General features: G+C 57.5%; 1 protein-coding gene across 6 annotated transcripts; it reads left to right on the forward strand.

Moving 5' to 3' along the window:
* The first annotated feature begins 2327 nt into the window (after nucleotides 1–2327).
* SH3GLB2 (SH3 domain containing GRB2 like, endophilin B2) lies at nucleotides 2328–19157 on the forward strand. 6 transcript variants are annotated; one of them, XM_068961198.1, is made up of 13 exons: nucleotides 2328–2440; nucleotides 6665–6806; nucleotides 7817–7945; nucleotides 12048–12181; nucleotides 12456–12548; nucleotides 13897–13908; nucleotides 14673–14735; nucleotides 16474–16497; nucleotides 17037–17126; nucleotides 17409–17509; nucleotides 17762–17776; nucleotides 17909–18149; nucleotides 18432–19157. In XM_068961198.1, the coding sequence occupies exons 1-13, from the start codon at nucleotides 2378–2380 to the stop codon at nucleotides 18537–18539; spliced, it is 1215 nt and encodes a 404-aa protein (XP_068817299.1). In that variant the 5' UTR covers nucleotides 2328–2377; the 3' UTR covers nucleotides 18540–19157. The 6 variants fall into 6 exon arrangements, with proteins under 6 accessions (XP_068817299.1, XP_068817282.1, XP_068817517.1 ...); XM_068961181.1 differs by lacking the exons at nucleotides 13897–13908; nucleotides 17762–17776; XM_068961416.1 differs by lacking the exons at nucleotides 13897–13908; nucleotides 14673–14735.
* Nucleotides 19158–20010: the final 853 nt, after the last annotated feature.

The raw sequence follows: 20010 nt of genomic DNA on the forward strand, positions 1-20010 counted from the left end.
ATTTCATGGCTGCAGTCACCATCTGCAGTGATTTTGGAGCCTTTAATAAGGAAGAGGATACTTTCTGAGTTATTATGAGGATCTCTTGTGATTATTCACTTTAAAGTGCTCAGTGTTCAGCCTGGAAAGGGCTTAGGAAATTTCGGCCATTGCTATTAGACAAACTGCAATAGCCGAGTGGAAAGCTAGATAAACAGATGAAACATACAGACTGGGCGGAGACAAGATTAGGAATAACTAACACTTACTGTCTCTCTCTTCTCCTTTACCCTGTTGGTTTTCTTCCCAGGATCTGACATGGTTATATATCTGTTTGTCCAAGAAGGGAGGGGCCTTGTTTTGTTTACTGCTGGGTCCCTGGCACCTAGAACACTGCCTGCCACAGAATTAGTGCTGATAAGGTCTTTCTCCTTGACCTGACCGAAGTCAGGTTCCTCTAAGCCCTCTACTCAAGTAGGTTCAACCTGAAGTTTCTGTCTTGTAGAGTGAAGTTTTAGCAAGAATTCTGCAGGGCCAATTTAGCAAAATCTCCAACCCTGGATTTCTGATCACCCTCCACAACTGATCAAATTCTTCATCCTCCATCCTGAATATCTTATCACCTGGGCCTGCCTTCAGCAAGAATCTCACTAGCGTCAGTGTTCCTGCTTAGTCATTTTCCATCCACTGACCCCTAGTCTGTTCATGGGCTATAAATCTCCACTTGACTTTATTGTATTTGGAGTTGAGCCCAATCTGTCTCCCCTACTGCAAAACCCCCACTGCACTGGTCTCTCTTGAGTAGTCTTCCTTGCCGTCCTTAACAAGTATCCTGATTTTTTTTTTTCTTTAACCATGCTCAGTGTAGTTACCAAATGAATGAACAAGTTACTATATTGATTTATAGCTGTTGAAAGGCAATATGGCTGGACGCTGGCTAAATGAATGATATAGTCAGCTACAGACAGACACTGATAAATAAGTCAATGATCAATACAAATAGAAATACATAGTGAACACATAGAAACACACAAAGAAACAGAGATGAACTGCAGGTGTGTGAGTGACATGAACACTGATGATAAGTCCATGCAGATAATATACAGATCAGTGGTTCTGAACCTGGGGTGCACATTTAAATCACCTGGAAGCTTTTCTAGACTCTACTTGTCAGGCTACACCTGTATGGAGAGAACCAGGGCTGGGAGTGGGACCAAGGATTTTTAAATAATCCCCCAGGTGACTTGAAGCTCACTCTGGACAGACAGACTGGGGTAGAGAATGGGGAACTGGTGTGAGTGCAGGGACGTAAACAAAGCTAGGAATCCAGGAGACAGAGCCAGAGAGGAAAGGGTACAGGCTCAGGAACAGAGCTCTCCACTGTGTAACAAAATGAAGTCTAGAAGTAGAGAGAGGCGAGCGGTGGAAACAGGTCATAAACCTATTCCAAGCCCTTTGGGAGCGGGGAATATATGTGCAGGCCATCCTTCTGCCTGTCTTGGTCTGTGAGAAACTGGTTCAAGGTCAGCACTATGTCCATGCCTGGAGGGTTCCTCCACCTAGGCTGAACAGAAGCCTCCCTTTCTCTCCTCCTTCCCTCCTCGTTAACTCCCTGCACACACTTTGAGCAACCAGAGGGTTATCTGAAGCCAAACAGCCATTCCCTGGCGGTGGTCCTTAGTGTCACTAAAGTTGGAGTAGAAGAGGAGGGGCGCTAGAGAGGTCAAGCTGATGGTGGTGGTGGTTAGTGGTGGTGGCACAGAAAGGTCCAGGTCTAAAGGGGCCGAGAAATAGGGAGCCAGAGGGGCCAGCCGGCGAGGAGGGCGCGAATGAACAACAGGAGAGTCAGTTCAGTTCAGGTCAGTCGCGTCCGACTCTGCGACCCCATGGACTGCTGCACACCAGGCTTCCCTGTTCATCACCAACTCCCGGAGTTTACGCAAACTCATGTCCATGGACTCGGTGATGCCATCCAACCATCTCATCCTCTGTCGTCCCCGTCTCCTCCCGCCTTCAATCTTTCCCAGCAGCAGGGTCTTTAAAAAAAAAAAAAGGAGACGAAGAGGCACCGATGGGCCGGGAGCCACTGGACCGGTAACCCAGAGATGCTGGCCCACCGACGGCCGCAGGGGGGCAGCCGCGAGCACCCTCCAGCCCGGCCGCCCCGCCCCGCCCCGCCCCCCAGGAGGCTCCGCCCCCGCGGCCGGCGCCCCGCCCTGCGCGCTCCGGCAGGCTCGGGTGGAGGCAGCGGCTGCGGCGGCGGCGGCGGCGGCTGGGACGGGCGGGCGCGCTAAGGGCCGGAGTCCCGGCAGCAGGTGGGCGCGGGGAAGGCTGGCGGCGGCGGGCCGGGGACTGCCGGGCGGCGCTCGGGCCGGACGCACCGGCCTTGAGGAGCACCATGGACTTCAACATGAAGAAGCTGGCGTCGGACGCTGGCATCTTCTTCACCCGGGCCGTGCAGGTGAGGAGGCCGTTGGCCCTGGGCCCCGCGCGGCCGGCGGGCACCCCTGTAACAGAGCCCGGGGCCGCGGGACAAGGCCCTCGCGGCCGCCGCTCCTTCCCGGGTCGCCCTAGCCCCCCACCAGCCTTCCTTCTCTTCTACGCTGCCCAGTCGAGAGAAGGAGCCCCGGGGCGGCCGACTGCACTGCCCTGTACTACCCTCTGCTTGGCCCGGGGGCCGAGGAGTGAGCTGGGCCTGTCTCGGCTCCGCTGCCTGGGCGGGAGGTGTCAGCCTCCCCCTTTGCGACCTGCCTGGACCGAGTTATCCCACTGCCCTCGCGCCCGCCCCGCCCCGGTGAGGTCTCTGATGATGAGAGCAAAAAGCACCAGGCGGCTCCTGCCACCCTCCCACTAGCCAGCAGTGACCCTGACTCCTGGCCGGCGTTTGGAGGCCTGAGTTCCAGGCCCAAGGACTTGTGCCCCCAGGCCCCTGAGCCCTTCTCTGAGCCTCAGTCTCCACACCTGTACAATGGGCTGTTGGAACTGATTCCCTCCGGTCCCTTTTATAGGCTTGGATAGTCAGTCCGGAAGCCAGGAGGGCTGGGGTTATTATTTCCTCTCTGCTCCATGGCAGGCCTGTTTCCTCGTATTTCCCCAGCCCCAGGGGAATGAGGAGAGGGCTGGGGTCTGGCTGCGTGCCCTCCTTGGGGAGCTGTACGCTGGGTGACGCTAGGATTAGAACAGGTCCTATCCATTTGGGGGCAAGGAGAGAAACTGAAGCAGCTTATCGGTGAAGACCGGGAGTCAGCTGTGGGCGTGGATGCCCCCTCTTGTGACTTTGAGAAGGGTGGGGGCTTCACCTCTCGGGGCCTCAGTTTTTCAGTCTTTTGAAAATGGCCTCAGCAACCCCTCCCTCCCAGCATGGATGTGAGTGTCCCTGGCACTCCGTGTGGACGTGCTCACTAGAGGCAAGTCCCTCTTGCTGTAACGTGCCTAGTATCGCACCCGTGCAGCCTGTGACCTTGGGCCAGTCACTTCTCTGGGAGCCTGCACGTGCCCTTCTGTCCATCAGGAGTGGCACCAAGTCTGCCTCCAAGGGTGGCCGCAGGCTTGGGGCTTGGCCCAGTCACAGCGCCCCGGGAACAGATCCTGTCGTTTGTCCTTGCTGTGGCGGTTGGTTCTCTGGAGGAGCCCAGCCCCAGACCGTCTCTTGGAAGCCCACGTGCCCGTGTTTACTAGAAAGCACAGCATCCCGTTGAGGATGGGTGCCCCAGAGAGGGTTTGCTGCCCTGGGTTCCCAGCCCTGCTGGTGACCCCAGCCTTAGTGGGGATGCCTGCAGCCTGGAGCTCATTGGCCAGCCCCAATCCATCCAGAAGGTGGGGAGTTCGCCCCCTGTGTTGGTATGGCAACCACTTTATCTCCCGCATCTGGGAAGAACCTGATCTGCCAGTTTCCAGCTACTGTGGGGCTCTAGCACCGGATCCTGCCAGGTCTGCAGAGCCTGGGGCGTGGGGAGGCTTGGGCCCCGTGGCCTGGTTGGGGCAGGCCCACTGGGTCGCCCATACTGGCATGGGAGCCAGTGTCCAGGCGCCCCCCCCCCCCCACCCTGCCGCCTCCAGGGCGGAGGAGGGAGCTGGGAGCTTTATAAATAGAGGCTTTCTCTGGCTCCAGCCGCCCACCCCCTGCTGCTGCCATCTTGCAGGGAGCAGCCTCGGACTCTGCAGTCATAAGCCTCTGAAGCCTGGGCCCTTTCTCTTGGCAAGAATGGGACAAGGTGGCGGCCCGAAGAAAGAGGGGCTTGAAATGTGACCTGGGCAGGAGAGCCCACTCGGGGGACCGCCCCCCTCAGGCCAGTCGGCCCTGGGGTAGGAGTCAGCCAGAAGGGACGAAGGGTGGTTTAGTATCGATGTTTGGGCAGCTCCTCTGTGTGGGTGCCACCTTGCCAGGTGGAAGGACATGCTGGGCAAGCGCTCAGCCCCTCCAGGTACCGAGGGCACTTTGAAAGAGCCTCACCTCATCCCCACCCCGTAAGGAACAGAACTTGGGAGAAGCAGCCGGAGGCCGGATCCCTTCTGCATGCGCTATCCTAGGGTGGTCTCTCAGTCCCCGAACTGTGGATGGGTTTGCAGAGTTGATCGCAGTGATGGGAACAGCTCAGCGAAGGGCACCCAGGCAGGGAAAGCTAAAGCATATTCGGGTAAGATGCCAGGGAGGGGGGAGTGGGCAGCAGAAGTGCTAGTACCAATGCTGTCAGTAGTACTGACTGTATTACTAGGAGCGGAGGCAGGAGTGACGATAATGAAAGCCAGGGAGGCTGTAGCATTGTTTTCATCCGAGCTGGGCAGGCAACAGTGGACGTGGGAGGGATGCCCAGGACGTTGGAAAAACCTGGTTGGACTTTGAATGTGGGTGGATGTGTAGTGTGAGGGGCAGGTGGCCAGGCGGGAAGTGCTGCCCATAACCGTGGCAAGAAGGGGAGGAGATACTGAGCGTGACACCATCACCGGAATCAGAGCGGCTGGTCCCATCGGGGTAAGGACGTCCCTAGGTGGCTCCTGGGAGCCGAGGAGGGACCTGCAGGAGATCTTTTATTGATGATGATGACGACGTTGACACCAGTTGACATTTATCAGGCCTGTGCTGTGTGCTGACCATAGAACTAAGCACCTCCCGAATATTCTATGAGATGGTTCCTGGTATCACCATACCCCCGGTGGAAACTGAGGACCAGAGAGGTGACTTTGTCTCTGAGCCTCAGTTTTCTCATCTGGAAAATGGGGCTAGCGCCACCCCCACCCTCAGAGAGGCTGGGTGAGGGCAGGCCTGTTCAGGGCCCAGCTCTGGGAGGCCCCGGTTTGTGGAAAGTGAGGAAGAAGAGTCAGGAGAGCAGGGAGGGAGCCACGTAGGGAGCCGTCGGTTCTGACCCCTGCCCACCTGGCCCTGCAGAGAGAAACCCAAGCCCCCATGCATAATTGATGGCTGCTGAGCTGGAGCGGCCTGAAGCCCGTGGGGCCTCCCGCTCCTTGCAGCTGGAGCTGTCCTTCGCCTCTGGGTGACTCAGGGCTGCCAGATCATCTGAGAAGGGCCTCCAGACCCCCAGCCTATGACGACCCTGACTCCAGTGCAGCCTGCCTCTTGCCTGGCCTCGGTGGCCCCTTCTGTGAAATGGGAAACTTGCCCGTGCTGAGCGCCGGGTCAGCACTGTCTGTTGTTGTCAGAGCTGATCTTGCTCCTGTGCGGTTTGTCTCTGACCACCACCCACCACGGCTGGACAGGGCCTTTGAGATCAGAAGGGCCAGGACCTGGGCTGGTTTCTAGCTGTTCTATGTGGCCCCCATGGCCTCAGCCAGCTCGGAAGGGGGACCCTGTGACATCCTGGTCTCTCCCTGGCTTCGGGGCGGGGCTGCCGAGCTTCCTGGGCCTGGGCGTGCCCAGCAGTTGGCTCGGATGAGTTGGCACTGCTCCCCATGTACCATGCCAGTCAGCAGAGGCATCCTCCATCCCACCCCTCTCCCTTCCCATCAGATCTTTACAGCATCAGCCCTTACACTGGGCACCGAACTCCCTGCCAGATCCTGGCCTTCGTATCTTACCCGCATCTTTTTAATTGCCTTCTCACAACCTACGAGGGAGATGCTATTCCTTATTATTCCCATTTTCAGCTTCAGAAATTGATGCTCAGAGAGACAAAGCCACTTGGCCCAGGTCACACTGCTCATCAGAACTGAGACTTGAATCATGTTCCTCTGGTTCTGGAACCTGGGTTCTTCCCACTCACTCCCCCAGGACCCCTTCCCTGGGGCTCCCAGCTGCCCTGGCGCCTGCTGATCACCCCAGACCTTGCTCTGTGCCCCTTGTGTCCCTGAGCACTCGTTACCAAGTGCTTTTCTCCAGAGTCAGGCTGGGAGGACCCTCAGTGATGGCCTACCAGCTGCTCAAGTTGTGTTTGATTTTGTACAGGTGTGCATTTGGGGGGTAGGGGGTGTCTGTATCTTTCATTGGATTTCTGAAACAAACTGGGATCCGCCGGCTCTGGCCCAACCATCCCATGTCACAGAGGAGCAAGCTGAGGCCCAGGGCAGGGTTGCAGTTTGATCGGGGATGGGCTAGACTGGTTCCTGGACCAGAGGGCCTGAGTTCCAGCCAGGAAGGAGGGGTAGATGGGTGGGGCAGGGCTGGTCCTCCCCTCCCCTCTGCTGAGTCTTCCACCCCTGGGTGCCCCCCCCCCCCACCCTCTGCCCGCAGTTCACAGAGGAGAAATTCGGCCAGGCCGAGAAGACCGAGCTTGACGCCCACTTTGAGAGCCTCCTGGCCCGGGCAGACAGCACCAAGAACTGGACCGAGAAGATTTTGAGGCAGACAGAGGTGCTGCTGCAGCCCAACCCCAGTAAGTGGACACAGGCCAGCCCTGGCCGAGGGGTGGGGCGCGCGGGCAGGGGCCCAGCTGCTGAGGCTGTGCAGGCGGGCCTGGGCAGCAGGCAGGACTTGGGTTAGACTCTTGGGGCTTCAGGCTGCTGTCGGTGGCATGGGAAGGGGGAGTGGTCCCCATTAAAAACAGCAGTCTGGGTATTGGGCTCCGCAATGCACTCATTCTCTGGGACGTGGAAATGCAAGTTTTGCACCGAGGAGTTGAAGCCTGGAAACTAAAACATCCCTGGGAAAAGAGGCAGGAGAAATGGGAGACCAGTCACTGGGGAGCAGGCAGCGAGGGTCAGGGATGAAGGCCCGTCCAGGGTTGCACGAGAGCACAGGGCAGGCCCCGCAGCTGCAGGGGAACCTGTCCTGGGGTCTGGAGACGCGTCTGCCTGTATATCTGCTCTTAGCTAAGACGGTGTGCTCAGAGCTTCCTGGGTCTGGCCAGAGCACTGTTCGCACATGTGGTGTGTGCACGCATGCTAAGTCTCTCAGTTATGTCTGACTCTTTGGACCCTGTGGACTGTAGCCCACCAGGCTCTTCTGTCCGGGGGGGGGTCTCCAGGCAAGAATCCTGGAGTGGATTGCCATGCCCTCCTCCGGGGGATCTTCCACACCCAGGGATCGAACCCGTGGTTCTTAGGTCTCCTGCATTGGCAGGCGGGTTCTTCACCACTAGCACCCCCTGTGTGTCACGCTCTGTGAGTCCATATTCTAAGGAGGGGGATGTGGAAGGCCCGCCACCGCAGCTGGGTGACCTCAGGCAGGTACTTCACGTCTCTGGGCCGTGGCTTCTCCTTCCCCGTGAGGGGTTTCACAGGGTCAAGAGCCCGTCTCACAGGGTCAAGAGCCCGTTTCACAGGGTCAAGAGCCCGTCTCACAGGGTGGGGAATCAGCACGAGAATGTCCTGCAAGTCACCAGTGCTGGACTGGCCTTGGGCTCCTCCAGAAGGGCCCCGTGGCTTAGGCTGCTCTCTCCCACAGGCGCCCGAGTGGAGGAGTTCCTGTACGAGAAGCTGGACAGGAAGGTGCCCTCACGGGTCACCAACGGGGAGCTGCTGGCGCAGTACATGGCCGAGGCGGCCAGTGAGCTGGGGCCCACCACCCCCTACGGTGAGCCGGTCCCCGCGGCCGGGCGGGCCCCCAGTCTCTGGCCCTGACCTCCCTCCCTCCTTTCCTTCCTTTCTCTGGTCTTGTATTTACACATGTGCTGCCTGGATTCATCCTCCTTGCAAATACCTCAGTCAACAGAGGTGACAACGGTGAAAAATAGAAGCCTCCTGGGACTTCCCTGGTGGTCCAGTGGCTAAGACTCCATACTTCCAGTGCAGTGGGCCTGGGTTCCATCCCTGGTCAGGGAACTAAGACCCTGCAGACCACATGGCACCCCCCCCAAAAAAAAAAAGAGCCTCCTTTACCCACTTTTGGTTTGTGTGCATTTTTAAATAGGATCGTATTATCTTATGTGTGCGATTCCACAACCTGATTTTTAAACTTGGTGTTGCTTTACGGATTATCTGTTCACAATAGCACTTAAAAGAGCCGCCTCAGTCTTTGCTTTTTATTGAAGTTTTATTGAGGTACAATTTATGTACTGTAAAGCGCACTTGCTTTAAGTGTGTGATTTGGTGATTTTTAGTGTATTTACAGAATTGTACAAACATCCCTCAATCCGGTTTATTTTAAAATTTTTAATTAATTAATTCTGAATTAGAATGCAGTTGACCTACAGTGCTGTGTTAGCTTCAGGTATACAGCGCAGTGATGCTGTCATATACACAGATACATGCTCCTTTACAAAGTCTTTTCACTTTGGGTTATTCCAAAATATTGAGTATAGTTCCCTGTGCGCTACGGCTGGCCTTGCTGGTTATCTGTTTTATAAGTAGTAGTGTGTATGTGTTAATCCCAACCTAATTTACCCCTTCATTCCCCCTCCCCAACACACGTCCCAGTTTCTCCTTTGGTAACCATGTTTGTTTTCTATGTTTGTGAAGTCTGTTTCTGTTTTAGAAGTTCATTTGTATCATTTTTTAAGATTCCACATTGGTGTGGTATCATGACACTTGTCTTTCTCTGCCCAGTATGACAATCTCTGGGTCCATCCATGTTGCAACAAATGGCATTATTTCTTTCTTTTTTTTTTTTTTAATGGCTGAGTGATGTTCCATTGTATATATTTATCACATCTTTTTATCCATTCGTCCCTTGACAGACATTTAGGTTGCTTCCATGTCTTGGTTACTGTAAATAGTGCCACGATGAACATCGGGGTGCAGGCAGCTTTTCCAATTACTATTTTCTCCAAGTATATACATGCCCAGGAGTGGGATTGCAGGATCATATGGTAGCTCTGTTTTTACTTTCTGAGGGCGCCTCCATACTGTCCTCCAGAGTGACTGTGCCAGCCTACATGCCCACCAGCAGTGTAGGAGGGTCCCTTTTTCTCCACACCCTCTCCAGCATTTATTATTTGTACGTCTTTGATGATGGCCATTCTGACTGGTGTGAGGTCATACCTCACTGTAGTTTTGATTTGCATTTCTCTAATAATTGCAATGGTGAGCATCTTTTCATGTGTCTTTTGGCCATCTGTATGTCTTAATCGATATGTCTGTTTAAATCTGCCCATTTTTCACTGGGTTGTTGGTTTTGATGATGTTACGCCTCATGAGCTGTTTGTACATCTGGATTGCTGTTTTGTTACTATTCTCCCTGTATCTCAGGTCTTTTTTGTTTGATCCTCTTTCACTGACTTCTTTTGAGTTCAAAAGATATTTTCCAGTGTAACATTCTGATTTCTTTGCTCCTTTTTTTCTTTAACTTAAAACATTTTTCTTAGTGGTTTTAAAACTTGAATCACAACATGCACTTTAACTTAACACAGTCTACTTGAGAGTAATGCTAACTGAATTCCAGTCAAATATAGAAGCTTTGCTCCAGGATAACTCCCTTCCCTCCCTCTTCCTCTGTGCTCACATCGTCACACATACTATTTCTCAACAGTACAGTTTTATAATTATTGTTTTATGCAATTGTCTTTTAAGTCAGTTAAGAAAAGAGGGAAAAACACACCGTCTCTTGTGTGTGTCTGTCTACTCACCTTTACTGCAGCTCCGTGTCCCTTTATGTGGATTCACACTACCCTCGAGTGTCGTCCCACTTGTATGTGAAGTATTTCTTCTGTGGCAGGTCTGCCAGCAATGAATTCTTGTAGCCTTTGTCTAACTGGGGATGTCTTTATGTTCCCTTTTGGAGGGCAGTTTTGCGGTGTATAGAATTCTTGGATGAGAGTTTTTTCCTTTCATCACTTTGAGTATATTCTCTCACTATCTGACCTCCCTTGTGTCTGATAAGAAGTCAGTTCAAATCTGCTGTTGAACCCTTCTAGTGATTTTTTTTTTTCATATCAGTTGTTAAACTTTTCAACTCTAGAATCTTCACTTTTTTAAAATTTTAATCTCTTTATTGACATTTCTTATTTGAGAAGTCATTGTCATCATACTTAAATCTCTTAAAAAAATTTTTAATTGGAGGATGATTGCTTTACAATGTTGTATTAATCTTAAATCTTTAACCATGGTTCTATTTTTTATTTTTTGATAGAAGTATAGTTGATTTTAATATGTGTTTGTTTCTGGTATATGGCATAGTGATTCAGTATTTTTGCAGATTATATTCCATTATAGGTTCTTACAAAGTAATGGCTGTGATTCCCTGTGCTGTGTGGTATATGCTGTTGCTTATCTCTTTCATATACAGTAGTTTTATCCTGTACCAGAATTCGTCCCTCCCTACCATTATGGTTTTGGTGGGTTTTGTTTTTTCTTTTCCACTTATTTGTAATAGCTGCTTAGAAGTCTTTGTCTGCTAAATCTAATATCTGGGCCTGCTAGGAGATAGTGTCTGTTGATTGCTTTTCTTTCCCTGTGTATTGACTGGGCTTTCCTATTTCTTTGCGTGTCTTGTAATTCTTCTTGGGTTATTAGTGCTGTTTGTTTCTTTAGAGATGTACCTGAGCTAATTGTTTCGAGTCTGTGTTCTTTGCTGCATGCAGCTACTGATGTCTCTGCTTATTTTTCTACTTATTCTTTTCACTTTTAAGCCTAGCTTCCTAAGGGTTGCTTCCAGGTCAGCACATTTTGGTGGTCAGCTAATGATTCATCAGAAGTCATGCTTAGACATCTTGCACCATTAAGGCTTTGCTGATGAATTTATGAGTGGGCTGGGGAACACACTCAAGTTCAGGCAGTTTGTATGTGTGCCTAAGCTTTTACTTCGTGAATGTGCAAAGCCTCCCACTAGCCAAGAATGATTTGGTAGCTGGGGCTCTCTCCTGTGCCTCCCATGCATGCTACGCACAGGCACGGCCTTCTAGACCAGCAGAGCTGTCTGGAGTGTATCAAGGCTCCCTGTGGCCGTCTCATCTCCCAGATCTCCTGTTAAATTTCTGGCAGGTCTGCTGGTTATTCCAGCCAGCCCTCCAGCTTCATGTTAGCTGTGATGTTGGCCTTTCCTGATTATTTGCCATTAAGATCATTACTGCTTATGACCATGTCTTGTGGGTTTTCCTGTGTTCCAGCCAAAATCAAGGCCTCCCCCTCCAGCAGCTTCAGGGCTTACCGCACCCTGATAGGGGGGCACACCACAGAGCTTGGAGAGAGGGGAGCACGTCCAGGCTAAAAAGCCACCATCTCCATGGTTCTTACCAAGGTCCTGTAGTTCTGGAGTAAATGCTTCTCAATTTGTTACTTGCCTTTGGTCCATTTCCAGAGTCCAGAAATGATTGCTTTTGACAACTGTGTCCAGTTTCGTTTTGTTTTTGAAGGAGATAGATAAATAGGTAAGTTTTTGGTTTTTGCCATACTGCATAGGACCAAACCTACGGCCCCTGCAGTGGAAGTGGAGTCTTGGCCATTGGGCCCCCAGGGAAGGCCCTGTGTCCTTCCTGGGGGAAGGGTTTGCTGAGCCCCTCCCTCTGGTATTCTGCAAGTCCCAGCCCCCTTCTTTCTAACGGCTGAGAAGTGTTCTGGTTTTGGGGGGTCCCAGTATTTACTGGTCAATGGGTATGTGGATATACAGATTTTCTCCCATTTTCCCAGGCCAGTCATTTCTGCTCTTGCCTCTCAGAACATCTCTCTCAGAGCTCTCTCCTCCCTCCTGGGAGCCAGAGCGGAGTTCAGCCTGCCTCCTCACCCCCGACTCTGCTTCTCAGGGAAGACGCTGATCAAGGTGGCGGAAGCGGAGAAGCGCCTGGGAGCGGCCGAGAGAGATTTCATCCACACGGCCTCCATCAACTTCCTCACGCCCCTGCGCAACTTCCTGGAAGGGGACTGGAAGACGATTTCGGTGAGGAGCCTGGGGCTGCATGCCTCCTGGTGACCCTGGCTGCCCTCTCCTCAGAGCCGCAGAACCCAGCCCGGGACCCCGCAGCCCTTAGGGCCTCCCCATACGTGGCTCTTGTGGACCGAGTGGCCTGGAGTGTTTGACCTCGCCTGTCCAGGCCTCAGTTTCCCTCTCTTGGCCAGATGGTCCTATGGGCTGGTCCCGCTGGGGCCGGGGGTCTCCCATGGCAGCCGTGGGGCTCACGTCCCTGATTCCCCCCAACCCCGCCCCACAACAGAAGGAGAGGCGGCTCCTGCAGAACCGGCGTCTAGACCTGGATGCCTCCAAAGCGCGGCTCAAGAAGGCCAAGGCTGCCGAAGCCAAAGCCACGGTAGGCGTCCTGCTGGGCCGGAGCGGGCGGAGGCTCCGGGTGGAGGCTCGTGGTGTTTGGCATGACCTCCCTCCCCGTCGAAGCCTGGCTGGGGGGCACTGCTCGGGGCAGACCACGTCAGGTCACACCCGTCTGCTCCCACCCCCGACGGAACCCTGCCGACCCAGAGCTCTGGGTTCCCAGGGCAGACACTGGGTTGAGGAGCGGGCGGTGGGTAGACCCACAGCACCCTCACCTGAGCTCAGGGCAGCCCGCAGCCTCCCCAGATAGACAGCCAGTTGGCTTCTCGCATGCCCCCCGCGCTGCCCTCCCTGGATGCTCAGCTCTGTTCCCGGCTCTGCCCGGGCATGGCTCTGCTACTAACCGCGCCCCCCCCCCTTCGCCGCCGCTCCAGCGCTGTTCCCCGGGCGCCCCGTCCTGTCCTCAGGCTCCATTGCGCTGGTGTGGAGGTCCCAGAGCTGGGCTGCTCGCCCGCCCAGGGGCAGGTCTTGGGGCCCTTCAGGGAGCCCCACGTCGCTGGATGGAGCCAGGGCTATATTAGCTTGCCTTCTGCTCAGCCAGGCCGATGGGATGGAGCATGGCACACGGTGACCAGGGCGAGGCCAGGGTTTGGGAGAGCTGGGCCCCAGGGGCCCGGGCTGCTCGGGGTGCAGCGGCTGCAAGGCCGCCTCACACCCCGAGGTGGGAACTCCCACAGTCAGGTCTAGAACACACCAGGGACACTGGCACCTGCGCCCGGCGCGGCCCTCGGCCAGGGAAAGCCAGCTCCCCCCGCTGCCCGAGAGTTAGTTATAGCCCCTGGCCCTCCTCGCATTCCCTTCCCTTTGTGTGGCCCCCGGGGGCCACGGAGCCTGGTCGGTGCCCCTGGCAAGAGCTGTGGCACCTCACCCGGGTGTGTGGAGTCCAGACAGGAGGCAGGGCCTTAGCCACCGGTGTCGGGTTGGGCTTAGGTAGGATGAGCTGTGGCTGCCTGAGCCCACCTTGGCGGGACAGGCTCCCTGCCCCTCAGGGCCGGGCAGCTGTCTGGAGTCCCTTGGCTAGGACAGGCCTTCCTCTGTCTGCCAGGCCAGGGAGCGCTTCCTTCATCACCAGAGCGGCACAACCTCCGGTCTGGCTGGTTGGCCCAGACCAGCCCCGAGTTTGTGGCTTTTAGCAGGATGCCCCCTCCCAAGCTGGGCCCTGGTACAGCATCCCAGGGGGCTCCAGCCCAGCAGGGCACCCCCCGCCCTACCCACCCGCCATGCCTCAGCAGCCACACTCCAGTCAGGACTCCCGCCTGCCTGCGCTGTGGACTCACTAACTCTTTGTTTTTGTTCCTTGCCGTTCTGCTTTGGGTAACTTGGCTCAGTGTGAGGGAGATGTGAGTATACCTGTCCCACGTGCTGTGCCGCTTCTGGTTTGCCCACCTTGGCCTCGGGCCCCATGGGGCCAGGCCGGGCTGGGCCGGCCGGGCCAGGGAGGGCCGTCCTCCGGGCCTTTTGCAAAGCAGCTGGTCTCCCACCGGGGCCTCCACCATGTGTAGCCTCTGGTCTGGGGGGATGCCAGGCGTTGGAGCCTGTTGAGTCAGCTTTTTGCAAATGTCAACCGCCTGTCACTCTGTCCATCCATGCATCCATCTGTCCATCCTCATGTCGGGGGAGGGGCCTGGTTCTTGCTGCAGGAAGGAGAGATGATGGGGTGTGTGCGGAGGTGTGGATGGAGCGAGCTGGGTGGGGTAGGGGCGGGCTCTGCTTGGAGAATGGTGGGTCTAACTGGGGCCTCTGAGTGAGATGAGGCTGGCCCGGGGAAGAGGGGCCTGAGGACCGCCGGGGGCGGATGGGTCTGTGTCCTGCCCGAGGTTCCGGGCTGTCCCCTCGTCGGCATCTGTTCTCCGGGGCTCCCCAGTGTGTCCACCCTCTTGGTCTTTGTCCCGACCCACTGAGACCCTCACTCAGCCTGCCTCCTGTGCAGGTGGTTGGCGTGGGGAGAAGGAGGTCCGTGTTATCTGTCCGTAGCCTCCTGTCCATGGGGTCGGGGTGGGGGTGCTCCTGGCATCTCCCTGGGGCAGACTCTAGGGCGGCCTCCCGGCCTGGCCCCCGCCCCACATGACTCCCCCCCTCCCCCGTGAACTCTGTTCCCCGCCAGACGGTGCCTGACTTTCAGGAGACTAGACCGCGTAATTACATTCTCTCGGCCAGCGCCTCCGCGGTAAGCGCCCCCGCCCGCGCCCCGGCTCCCCCCTCCCTGCCCCCATCCCCAGCACCCGGGGCCTGATGCCAGTCAGGAGAACAGGAGGCAGAGGGTCAGCCAGGGGCCGCCTGGGCCCTGTGCCCTTGCCCCTCTCTGCCCAACGCTGAAGGTGAGCCTGGCCCGCTGCCCCATGCAGCCTGGTGGACTCCAGGGGACCCGAGAGTCCACCCACCCCCACTCAGCACCCACATCTGAGAGCCAGGTGCCCCCTGCACCCGGAGGACAGGAAAGAGGTCCCGGCCTGGCCTGCCGGGAGGTCACAGACCCTTGGACAGGACTCGGGGACAACGCTGTCTGTCCAGCGGCCCCCAGAGCACATCGGCTAGGTGTCAGGGAGGCGCCCAGAGGCCTTGAGATGGAACAGGGCCCCGTGGGAAGGTAGACCTGGCGGGGAGCGGGTAAGGGAAGAGCAGCCCGGGGCGAGGCCCCCAAGGTGGGGGAACGAGACCCCCGAGGTGGGGGAACGGGCGTGTCCCGAGCTGGCCCCTCCGAAGCTGAACATGAAGGCAGCGGTGGGTGGATGGGCAGGTGGGACTGGGATTTAAGAGGGTGGGCTGGGCGGGGCGGGGCGGGGTCAGGAGGACTTTGAATGTCTGGTATCTTTTTTTCCTACAGCTTGTTGAGATCTTGGTGTTTACTGTTTAGTTGGGGAAATAGGCAGAGGACACCTGTCCCGTCATGCCTGTCGAAACCAGTGCTGGGCCTTTCTCTGCCTCTCTCTGTCCCTCCTTTCCCCGTGGGTGACATCCTCTGCACCACCCGCCTCCCCGCGGGCTTCTCCATCTGTCATAAGCATGTTGCTGTGTGTGTGTGTGTGTGTGTGTGCGTGTGCGCGCGCGCGTGGTCCCTTGTCCCCTGGGGGCGTTAACCGCCCTGTAGTGCCCTGGTCCCCTATGGCTGGCTCGCCCATGTGTGTTCACGTGGAGGTCACTTCCCGTGTTGTGCGATCTGCCGAACGGTGCTGGGGTGGGGACGTCTCCGTCCCAGCCAGGCTGGCCTGGGTTTTGCTCTCTGTGCCCCTCAGGCCCCATGTTAGGGTAGCAGCGGGCCGGAGGAACGGGCCTCCTAAGCCATGGTGGGGGGAGGGGGGTCTTTCTTCTTTAGACTCTGGAGGACACTTGCCGCCCCCCTTCCTGGGCCGAGTGGAAGGAGGACTATCCAGGAGGGTGGAGACGGCCCTGTTTTTTTCTTGTGCCTTTGAACCCCAGTCTGACTCTGGCACGAGGCTGCCTTTCTCTGCCGAAGGACGGAAAGGTTCAGTGACTGGTCTAGGGTCACACGGTCCTGCCTCCCAGCCCAGCAGCCTCAGCAGAGTGTCAGGGTGGGGTGGGGGACGCTCGGTCTCCCTGGAGACCCCAGTCCGAGCCTGGGGGCTTGCCTGTAGGAGAAACCCAAGCAGGACTTCCCAGCTGGCTGTCCCCCCTCCCCGCATGTGGCATGTGGGACTGGATGGACTGTGACGTCAGAGCCCCCCTCCCTCTCACACCAGGCCTCCCCCCAGCCTCAGCTCCTGGTGGGATTGTGGGGAGGACACTGGGAAGCGTGGGGGGTAGGAAGAGGTTGCAGGGGGTGGTCTCGGGAGCTGGGGCAGGGGCCCGGGCTCTGGGGTACAGCCATCCCCCACCTCCCTTCCCCTCCCCTGCTGACCGCTGCCCCCTCCCTCCCCTGCTGACCGGTCCTGTTGTGGTCTCTGCAGCTCTGGAATGATGAGGTGGACAAGGTGAGTCGGGGCTCAGGGAAGAAATGGGGTGGGGAATGGGAGTCCAGGCTCGCCTGCTGTCATTGGGGGCAGGTCTGCGTCTAGTTCTGAGCTCTGCCCTGCAGCGGCTGGGGCCATGGTAAGGGGGGGTCACTTCCCTCCGCCCTGCAGCACACCGTGGGCCCTCCAGAGGCCAAAGCAACTGTTGTTTAAATTTGTCCCTGCTGGGTGGTGGCCTCAGATGGACAAATGCATGAGTGTGAAAGGCCAAGGAGGGCACCCGAGTCTCTGTCTGCCCACCCAGCAACTGGCCTCCTCTGGGGGGTTCCCAGGCTGGGCTAAGGCTTCTCCAGGGGGTCAGGGCCCCAGGCCTGAAGTCAGGGATGAGAGGTGAACCCCTGCCCCAATGTCTGCATCCTGGGGTGGGGGTGTGGGGAAGTCCATCTACCACAGAAGGGAAGAGGAGACAGCTCCCGGGCGGCTCCGGGGGCGGGAGGAGTCTGGTGGGAGGCTGGCTGGGGGCCATTCTTGTCCTCGTGCTCATCCCTGGCCCTTCCTAGGCTGAGCAAGAGCTCCGAGTGGCCCAGACGGAGTTTGACCGGCAGGCGGAAGTGACCCGGCTCCTGCTGGAGGGGATCAGCAGCACCCATGTGAGTCCTGTCCTGTTTCCTCTTTCTTTTGTCCCGTCGTCTTTGCCACCCATGTGTCGGACACCACGACTCTTAAGATCACGTTGAGGCAGCTAGTGAACCTGGGTGGGGCAGAGCCCAGTCCTAAAGGTCCCAAAGCAGGGGGTATGGCCCCCTCCCCCGCAGAGAGCAAGAGGCCTGGGCAGAAAATGCTGGATGCCAGGGTCTGTAGAGCATGGGGTGGGGAGTGGGCCGCTTCGTCCGCCCGCGGGCGCCGGGTCAGCCACTGCCTCTTCCCTGCAGGTGAACCACCTTCGCTGCCTGCATGAGTTCGTCGAGTCTCAGACCACGTACTATGCCCAGTGCTACCGCCACATGCTGGACCTCCAGAAGCAGCTGGGCAGGTGCCCACCGGGGACCCCTGGCTCCCAGCTCCCCCGAGCTCAGAAAGCCCCCGTTGACACCCAGGGTGGGGTGGAGGGCTGCTGACCGTGGTAGGGCATCACCCTTGCCTCTGGGCCTGGGCACTTCATCAGGAGGACAGTAAGGGGTGGCTGGCCTTAGGGACCTTGGGTGCAGGTTCTGGGGTGGGGTGGGGGGTTGTGGGGATGGCAGGGGCGTCTCACTTCCCCTTGTTTCCCTCTTCACGCCGCCAGCTCCCAAGGAGCCATGTAAGTAGCGAGGTGGTCTTGCCTCCGCGGCCATGGGCGTGACCAGTGTTTTGTGGGGCATGTGGGCACCTCCCCCCAACAAGAGGGTGGCTCCGGGCTGCTGAGACAGGCCCCCCCGACTCTCCTCTCCAGATTCCCAGGCACCTTCGTGGGCACCACCGAGCCCACCTCCCCAACCCTCAGCAGTACCTCGCCCACCACCGCCGCAGCCACGATGCCCATGGGGCCCTCTGTGGCCGACCTGGCCCCTCCAGGGGAGGCTGCTCTCCGCCTGGAGGAGGTGGCCCCACCGGCCAGCGGAACCCGGAAAGCCCGCGTTCTCTATGACTACGAGGCAGCAGACAGCAGCGAGCTGGCCCTGCTCGCCGATGAGGTGGGCCTAGAAGCCACAGGGATGGGTTGGCGGTCGGGGGGCACAGGCTGGCTTAGGGGGCCAAGGCATCGGAGCTGGGGGCATGGAGTCTCAGGACCCTGCATCACGGGCTCCCCGCCTCTGAGGGGTCTGGGGGGTGGGGGGACAGAGGCAGCTCCAGTTCTGAGGAGGCAGGCTCTCTGATCCATCTCCATAGAGCAGCTCAGAGGGCGCCCACCACTGGAGGCACAGGGCCCCCTGTGTAGCCGGGGCATGACCCTCCTCCTCTGTCATCCCCTTCAGCTCATCACTGTCTATAGCCTGCCTGGCATGGACCCCGACTGGCTCATTGGCGAGAGAGGCAACAAGAAGGGCAAGGTCCCCGTCACCTACTTGGAACTGCTCAGCTGAGCAGGCCCCCTCCCCCAGGCCCTGCCCTCTGCCCTGGGCGCGGGGAATGGGTGCAGCCCCGCCTCGTGTCTGTTGGTGACCCAGCTGCTCAGCGTGGGGAGGCTCACCCCAGCCCCATCCTGCCCCTTGGCCGTCCAGCTGCGAGGGGCCCCAGAGGCTGAATGATCCCGGCTCCTCCCCCGGCCTGCTTCTGACCTGTTTGTGGAGCCCCCCCACCCCTGCCTGCGTCCCTGAGCCCCCCAGCCCTCTGGCTCCTGCTCAGGAGGGCGGGCCTGGCTGCAGCAGCTGCGTTCAGTGCCCTGGCCCATGGAGGGGGTCAGTGCAAGACGGGCTGAGGATGCCCTGGGGCGCACCCTTGGCCAGAGAGTACCTGCCTTTTAGTTGCCAAAAGCAGCAAAGGAGGCGAGGCAGGCAGGCAGGCAGGTCTGTGGCGGGCCAGGGACAGGGGTGCAGTCCCCCAGGGATGCGCTGCAGCGGAGGGGAGCCTGGCCGGAGCGGCCCTCCCCTCCCAGCCCTGTTGCTAGAGCCAAGTCTGCTGGCTGCCGCCTGCACTCTCCACACTCACTTTTTAACGGATCTTTTTACTCTGCCTGTCTGCTTGCTCTCTAGCCAGTGACCAATAATAAACCATCCTCCGTGTGCATGTCGCCTGGGCTCTGGTCGCGTCGTGGGCCTCACAGGCAGGAAGGGGAAGAGGAGGCGACACGCTACTGCACCGCGCCCTCCTTCTAGGGGAGGAAGTGATGGGTCCCTCCTCCCTCCCAGGGCACCCGTGCTGCTCCTCAGGAAGGGGATGCTGGTCTGCTGCAGCTGTGTCACTGACGTTTTTTCCTGAGAAAAACCTACCTGAACTAGGGCAGAGTGAACTGTAAAATGTGCATGACGGTTTACACTTGGGTAACTGACAGCATTTCCCCAGGGACCCGGCATTGAGTGCAGCACGTTCACGCGTGTTCTCATGTCCTCCCAGACAAGCGAGGGAGAAATCAGGGTCACCTCCTCGAGGTTCCGTAACTGCCAAGTGGCCATGCAGGGACTGTAGCCCAGGTTAGTCTAGTTCCCGAAACTTCCCAAGTGATAGCTTCGGTCCACAAGCCAGGTTGTAGATTGAGGCTTGCAGCTGGGCCAAGAACTCTGTGATTAAGTCCCAAGGAGGCCAGAGGCCACCCCACTCAGGGCCCTCTAAAAAGAGGGGAGGCACAGAGCTACAGACAGGAGCAGGGCTCCAGGAAAGGCTCTAACCCAGTGATCAACTCAGCCAGCTGGTAAATGGAGGTGGGGGGTGGGGGCCAAGACCTGGGTAGAAGGGAAGACCTGAGTGTCCACCCAGTACCCCCCAGTCCACTCTGGGCCCCTGGACAAGCGGGGCAGAGCAATGCTCTGAGAGCTGGTTAGTCCTTGGGCTCGGAAGGTATACCCACACAGTTGTGTATAAACAGTATTTTAGTATTTGTATAAATAGACCACAGTA

The sequence above is a fragment of the Capricornis sumatraensis genome, chromosome 1, assembly GCF_032405125.1.
Source record: "Capricornis sumatraensis isolate serow.1 chromosome 1, serow.2, whole genome shotgun sequence".
In the NCBI taxonomy this organism is placed as follows: domain Eukaryota; kingdom Metazoa; phylum Chordata; class Mammalia; order Artiodactyla; family Bovidae; genus Capricornis; species Capricornis sumatraensis.

Excerpts from the sequence above, each read along its gene's own strand:
- SH3GLB2 (XM_068961198.1), top strand. The coding sequence starts at position 2,378 with ATGGACTTCAACATGAAGAAGCTGGCGTCGGACGCTGGCATCTTCTTC. Across the intron at positions 2,441-6,664 it reads TCTTCACCCGGGCCGTGCAG|TTCACAGAGGAGAAATTCGG; the intron begins GTGAGGAGGCCG and ends CTCTGCCCGCAG. Across the intron at positions 18,150-18,431 it reads TGGCCCTGCTCGCCGATGAG|CTCATCACTGTCTATAGCCT; the intron begins GTGGGCCTAGAA and ends CATCCCCTTCAG.